At 54.5% G+C, this 7,501-nt stretch overlaps 1 protein-coding gene across 1 annotated transcript; it reads left to right on the forward strand.

Moving 5' to 3' along the window:
- Nucleotides 1–1,106: 1,106 nt before the first annotated feature.
- On the forward strand, nucleotides 1,107–6,869 carry LOC140021303 (uncharacterized). The gene has a single exon (XM_072072072.1). The coding sequence runs from the start codon at nucleotides 1,107–1,109 to the stop codon at nucleotides 6,867–6,869; it is 5,763 nt and encodes a 1,920-aa protein (XP_071928173.1).
- Nucleotides 6,870–7,501: the final 632 nt, after the last annotated feature.

The raw sequence follows: 7,501 nt of genomic DNA on the forward strand, positions 1-7,501 counted from the left end.
CAGGTGTTGCAGCCGCCGAAGGCGGTGTTTGCTAAGTTGGGAAGGATCTGTAATGCTTTCTTATAGGACAAATCGAGGGAGGCCACAGGCATTCACTGGGTGGCATGGGAGAAACTTTGTTACCCGGTGGAAGAGGGAGGAATAGGCTTGAGGTCTTTCGAGGATATGTGCTCAGCCTTTGACTGTAAGCTTTGGTGGAGGTTGAGGCAGCGGGAGTCTATCTGGGCACAATTCATGCATGCTAAGTACATACGGGGGCGGCATCCCATTAGAGTGCAAGTATCGAGGCCTCCTTGGTCCTGGAGACGCCTGGAGCAGGTGCGGGAGAGAGCTGAGCAGCAGATCCGATGGTGCATTGGGAGAGGGTTTATAGATTTCTGGCACGATCGGTGGCTCTTGGATTCCCCACTGGCAGATGTTGTTGCGATGGTCGACCCCCTCCATATGTTGGTGGCGGAGTTCTTTGGCGGCGACGGATGGAAATTAGATAGACTGAAGGAGTGGATCCCTGATTGGGTAATCTCGTTGATATGCGACATCCACATTTACCCGGAGCAAGAGGATCGCATGTGTAGTGGGGCAAATCCACGCATGACACGTGCCAGATCGGCAGACCACACGCGGCAGGTCGGCAATAGATACCTCGAGGCTGGCATGAGCTAGCTCGGCATGAGGGAGCCACCTCGGCCGCACCAGGGGCCTCCTGTGACGGGCTCGATGGGTCGCCGTCTCCGAACATTTAGGGGCCGCCGCATTAAACCCTAGGGAGACTCCGAACCCTAAGGGGACTTTGACTCCTATATGGAAACTACTACCCATTAAAGCCTATATATACAGAGCCACAAGATGACACAAGGTACGCCATCTTCAGTACTCTCTACTGTTGTTCTACTCTTGAGCTCTACTGACTTGACCGTCGGAGCTATTCCAGGGACACTAGTCCCGCCGTCGTTCCTTCTTCGCAGGGCATTCTGCTCGGTCCTCTCCCATCAGCTCGTCCCTGACCAGCTCGCTCAGCTCGCAGCAGCTCAGCTCGGATCTTGTTTTTGGCAGTCGCATCAATTGGCGCCGTCTGTGGGAAACACGTTACACTTTCATTGCGAATCATGCCAAAGACTAGGTCGCAACGGAACGCTGGCGGGTCCAAGGGGACCGAGCGTAGTGGCCCCCAAAACCCCTCTCGGGGTCCTACACCCGGAGAAGGAGGGGCCGGGCCCTCACGAATCCCGCCTGAACAACTGGTTCAGACGGTGGCAGAAAATCTGCCCACCTTTGAGGCGATCATGAACTACCTTAAGGGGCAGTCGGAAGGTCATCAGAACAAGGAGCCAAAGGTTCAGGGGGCAGATCAGTCGGAATCCCGAACTGGGAGTCCCACCAAAACTGGGGCCAAGCGGGCGCACCGGGAGGTCACGCGTGAGCAGGTCGAGGTCGTGGAACCTTCTCACAAAAACTCCCGAACTGAACATCCGGAGCCCGTCCGGAGGTTCCCCAGGGGAGACCTCTCCCCCCGGAGAGAACGACAACAGGTCCAGGACGAACTGGACCTACTCCTGGACCCTGAGGCGGATAGGTACATCACTTCCCCCTTTGTGCTTGATATCGAGGAATACCAACTGCCTGCGAAGTTCAAAATTCCCAACATGAAACCTTACGATGCAACCACGGATCCGGAGGACCACTTGTTCATGTTCATGACGCAGATGCGCTTGCAGACAGCTGCGGATGCTGTCAGATGCAAGACCTTCCCGATGTTCCTGGAAGGAAGGGCCCGACAGTGGTTTCAGGGGCTTCCCCCTAGATCGATCGGTTCTTTTAACCAGCTCGCACGGCAGTTCTCAGCACAGTTCGTTTCTTCACGAGCCTACTCTAAAAGTACCGCTCACCTCATGACTATCCAACAGAAGCCAGAGGAGTCCTTGCGCGAGTATATGGTGCGCTTCAATAACGAATCCCTTCAGGTTCGAGATCGCGACGACAAGGTGGTCATGTCCGCCTTCATCAATGGGCTGTGCAAGCAAAAGCTTTACACCGAGCTCGTGGAGAGACCTCCCAAGTCAGTTCGGGAAATGCTAGACCGAGCCCATGAGAAGGCTAATGCGGAGGAAGCCAACCGCCTTAAGAGTGCACAAGAAAGGCTGAGGGATGACAAGCGCAGGAGGGGCGCCGACCAGATGGATGTCCGACCTGGCCCGGGAAGGAAGAGCGCTTATGACCGCCTTCCCCGGAGCCGCCCGATGGGGGGAGACAAGTCCTGGACTGGCCTCACGGCACCCAGAGCTCCAGTGCTTGCAGTGATGGAGCAGGAGGGGCTCTCCCGACCTCCTCGGCCTTTGGCCGGGGACAAGAGCAGACGGGATCAAGGTCTGTATTGCGCTTATCATCGAGATGTGGGGCACGATACGGAGGACTGCCGTCACCTCAAGAAAGACATTGAAAAACTGATCAAACGAGGCCATCTGGGGCAGTTTGTACGAGAGGAACGAGCTGACCAGCAACGAGGAAGGCCCAGGTCAGAGCGTCCGAGCTACCTCCGAGACCGACCCCAGGGGCCCCGTGGCCGAACTCCCGAGCAGGAAATACAGAACCTGGCGGGGGTGATTAACACTATTGCCGGTGGACCTGCTGGCGGAGATAGCCATACAGCTCGGCGGCATAATCGCCCCCCTCCCACGGGGGAGAGCTCGGCCAAGCGATTGAAGATGTATGAGGAAATAATCTATGGACCCGAAGATGCAGTCCCTTTGGCCTCCAATAACCATGAAGCCATCGTGATAGAGGTCATCACCTGTAATTTCAAGGTAAAGAAGGTGTACATAGACAACGGAAGTGCCATAGACGTGCTGTATTACAAGACCTTCAAGGAGTTGCAGCTGGAGGATAGGCAGCTCGTGCCGGTTCGAACCCCGTTGATCGGTTTTGCAGGTCCTCCTGTAAGGCCGGAAGGGATGATTACTCTCATGGTTACGGTGGGGGTGTCCCCGAGGTGCCGAACGGTCCAGGTAAACTTCGCGGTGGTTAAGGAGCCGTCGTCCTATAATATGATTCTCGGACGACCCACGCTGAATGCCCTCCGAGCTATTTGCTCCACCTTGCACCTCAGTATGAAGTTTCCTACTTCTGCCGGGGTGGCTGAGGTGCTGGGAGATCCGGAGGTGGCGAGGGCGTGTTATATTGCTACCCTCAAAGGTAAAGAGAAGTTGGTAGCTCAGACAATTTGCTTAGAGTCCTGGGAGCCCCTGGAGAAAGGGGAAAGATTGGATACGGATGAGGGGTTGGCCGAGCTGCCCGTTCAGCCTGACCGACCCGAGCACACAGTAAAGGTCGGTACCGGCCTGGGCGAGCTGGTCAGGAGTTCCTTGGAATCTCTCCTGGAGGAATACGCTGAGATTTTTGCTTGGAGTGCTGATGACATGCCAGGAATCCCCACCGAACTGGCAGTCCATAGGCTACATGTGGATCCCAACGTCCGACCTGTGAAGCAGAAGAAGAGGAACTTCGCTCCTGAGCGAAAGGAGGTCATCAAGAGCGAGGTGGGTAAGTTGCTGGAGGCTAAGATCGTTAAGGAAGTCTACTACCCTACCTGGCTAGCCAACCCGGTGCTAGTCAAGAAAGAGGAGAAAGCTTGGAGGATGTGTGTGGATTTCACTGACTTAAATAAGGCTTGCCCGAAGGACTGTTACCCACTTCCACGGATTGACCAGCTCGTGGACTCAACAGCTGGCTATGAGATCTTCTGTTTCTTGGACGCCTTCAAGGGGTACCATCAGATAGTCCTGGATGAGGAGGATCAGGAAAAGACCTCGTTTATCACTGAGGAGGGAACATATTGCTACATCACCATGCCATTTGGGCTAAAAAACGCAGGCGCGACCTACCAGAGGTTGGTAAACAAGTTGTTCAGAAATCAGATCGGCCGAAACCTGGAGGTATATGTGGACGATATGTTAGTGAAAAGTCGAACCCAGGAGCAGTTCATATCCGACCTGAGGGAAATCTTCGAGGTTCTCCGGAGCTCACGTATGCGGCTAAACCCCAAAAAGTGTACTTTTGGGGTCAGGTCGGGAAAATTCCTGGGCTACATGATTTCTAAAGAGGGGGTGAGAGCTAACCCAGACAAGATCAAGGCCATCATGGACATGGCTCCACCCCGGAATATTAAGGATGTGCAACGTTTGACAGGGAGAATGGCAGCCTTGAACAGATTCCTGTCCAAATCGGCAGTTCGAGGGTCGCCTTTCTTCAAGGCCCTGAAAGGAGGTCGACAGTTTGAGTGGAGTCTGGAGTGCCAGAGGGCGTTCGATGAGCTGAAAGCCCACCTCGCTCGGTTGCCAGCTTTGACGTCTCCCGAGTTGGGGGAGACCCTGTTCATCTACCTGGCTGCGGGTGAGGGGGCTATTAGCGCGGTGCTGGTGCGAGAGGAGGACAAGGTGCAGAAGCCCGTATATTATGTTAGCCGCGCCCTGCAGGGGGCCGAGGCAAGGTACTCGGCGGTAGAGCGATATGTTTTGGCATTAGTACATGCAGCTCGGAAGTTCAAGACGTACTTTCAAGCTCACCCCGTGGTAGTCATGACGGACCAGCCCCTGAAACAGATCCTTTCCAAACCTGAGTCCTCGGGTCGAATGGTGAAGTGGGCTGTGGAATTGTCGGAGTACGACCTGGGATATCAGCCTAGGACCGCCATCAAAGCCCAAGCCTTGGCGGACTTCATAGCGGATGGCGTTTCTTTTGGATCGACCGGAGCGGAGGTCGATCAGGCCAAGAAGGATGGAGAAGATGCTAAAAATGCACACGCCGGACAAGCAGCCCAGCCCTTACAGACCCCAAAGACTACCAAGGCCACTCAGGCCCAAGAAGCAGTAGAGGTCTTACAGGCCGGAGACGCTGCTGAGGTCATTCAGGCCATGCAGGTAGCCGAGGACGGGCTGTCTAAAGAAGCAGATGAGGCCCAGCAGGCCAAAGAAGCTGCCGAGGACAGACAGGTCGGAGAAGCAGTTGAGGCCGAGCAGACCCAAGGAACTGCCAAGGTCAGAGAGGCCAAGGAGGCAGCTAAGGATGGGCAGGCCGTAGATGCTGTCGAGGCCGTGCATCCTGAAAAAGAACACAAGGCAGAGCTGGCTAGAGACACTGCCCAGGCGGTGGAGCGAGCAGGTCCCACCTGGACATTGTACGTGGATGGCGCGTCAAGCAAGGAGGGATGCGGAGCAGGTCTCCTCCTTATTAGCCCCACGGGGGAAGAGCTGCCCTACGCACTGAGATTCGATTTCAGAGCCTCTAATAACGAGTCAAAGTACGAGGCCTTAATTGCAGGGATGGAGATGGCCCGGAAGTTAGGGGCCAGATCGGTGAAAGTCTACAGTGATTCACAGCTGATAGTGAACCAAATAGGGGGTAGCTACGAGCTCAAAGAAGAGTCACTAAGAAAGTACGTGGCCAAAACATGTGAACTAAGGGGTCAGTTCGAACAGTTCACGCTCGAGCAGATTCCGCGGAGCCAGAACAAGCGAGCCGACGCCCTATCTAAACTAGCCTCCACCTCGACTGGCTTCTCAGGTCGGGGAGTACTGGTAGAGGTCGTCAGAAGTCGGGCATATGAACCGTTCAATGCCGCGGTTATTCAAGTGGTGAGCTCGTGGATGGATCCCATTGTCCGGTACTTGGCTCATAGGGAGCTCCCACCAAGCAGGGCCGAGGCCCACAAAGTCCTCCTCAAGTCACAGAAGTACGTGCTCACACAGGGAGTCTTATACAGGAAATCCTATTTGCAACCCTGGCTGAAGTGTGTAACGCCAGAGGAAGGGACCTATGTCTTGCGCAAGTTGCATGAAGGCATCTGCGGCAATCACATTGGCCCAAGAACATTGGCCAAGAAGGGAATGCTGGCCGGATACTATTGGCCCACCATCTTCAGAGACTCAGCCGAACTGGTAGCTCGGTGTAAATCTTGTCAGCTAAACGCCCCAGTCCATCACACTCCCACTCAAGAAATGATTCCTCTCAGTAGCCCGTGGCCGTTCTTCCAGTGGGGAATTGACTTATTGGGGCCATTTCCCCGAGCTCCAGGTGGCTACGAATACCTGGTGGTAGCCATTGATTACTTCACCAATTGGGTAGAGGCCGAGCCCCTTAACACAATCAGCAGCAGATCGGTCCAGAAATTCCTTTGGAAAAGCATAGTCTGCCGATTTGGCATACCAAGGGCTCTTGTCTCGGACAATGGAAGGCAGTTTGCGGACCACTCTTTCCAGGAGTGGTGCACGGAGCTCGGCATCCAGCAGCACTTCACATCGGTAGGGCACCCCCAAGCCAATGGGCAAGTCAAGAATGTCAACAGAACCATTCTGCACGGCCTGAAGACAAGAGTAGAGTCTGCCCGAACTAATTGGCTGGAGGAGCTGCCTACCATACTATGGGCTTACCGTACAACACCTCGGACAGCCACTCAGGAAACCCCGTTCGTCCTGACCTATGGGGTCGAGGCGGTAATCCCAGCAGAGATTGGAGTGCCCTCGGGTAGGGTGCAACACTTTGTGGCCCAGGATAATGAGGAGGAAATGCGGCTTGGCCTGGACCTACTCGAGCATCGAAGGGAAGAAGCGGCTATAAGAATGGCTAAGTATAAGGGCCAGGTCGCACGCTACTACAATGCTAGGGTAAGGCACATTTCTTTCAAGCCAGGAGACCTGGTGGTGTTACGCAAGAACTCCGTTAGCCGAGCTATGGGCACGGGTAAGTTGGACCCAAACTGGGAAGGTCCCTACGTGGTAAAAGTGGCTGACCGAGCAGGTTATTGCAGGCTGGCTCGCCCGGAGGGAAGCGAAGTCCCGCGTACCTGGCACAACTCAAATCTAAGGCTTTTCCTTTAGAGGCCTGCCCGAGCTGAAGTGGTCAGCTGGACAGGTCTGCTTTTCGCTTTATTAGTTCACTTTATTAGTTAGCTCGGTCTGGATTAGCACAGCTCAAACTTAAAGCTTTTTCTCTTTGGTAGTCTGACCGAGCTGAAGTAGTCAGCTGGACAGGTCTGGTCCCTCCTTCCATAGTTCAGTATTAAGGATTATAATGTATTCAAAGGTTAATGGAGAAATTTTTACAAGTGTTGAATAAGAAAAGAGATAGTCTTTTTCTATTTCAAAAGGGTATACATAAGGGGGGCCATACAAAAACGAGCTGGCCAGCTCGGGTCCAAACCTAGCCTAACAGACCTACCTAAGGCACTATCTTTCTAGTTTTCCCCTTGCTGTTCTTGTTCTGGCTCGGGGGAGGTCGCGGGCAGAGCAGGGTCGGCAACCAAGGCAGCCAGGTCACGCCCGTTGGAGTAGCCCGTGACGAGTCTATCAATCTGATCGGCGGCCTGGGGATTGTAGTCAGGCCATCTGCTCAGGTCAAAGCCCGGCAAGTTCAGGGACTGAACATCCGCCATGGCCTTGGTGTAGCCGAGCTGCAAGACGGGGCCATTCAAGATGGCCAGATCATTCATGAAGACCTCGGATTTCTTGAA

The sequence above is a fragment of the Coffea arabica genome, chromosome 11e (genome assembly GCF_036785885.1).
Source record: "Coffea arabica cultivar ET-39 chromosome 11e, Coffea Arabica ET-39 HiFi, whole genome shotgun sequence".
NCBI classification, from domain to species: Eukaryota; Viridiplantae; Streptophyta; class Magnoliopsida; order Gentianales; family Rubiaceae; genus Coffea; species Coffea arabica.

What these genes read in the sequence shown, in the direction of transcription:
- LOC140021303 (XM_072072072.1), top strand. Translation starts at nt 1,107, where the DNA reads ATGCCAAAGACTAGGTCGCAACGGAACGCTGGCGGGTCCAAGGGGACC.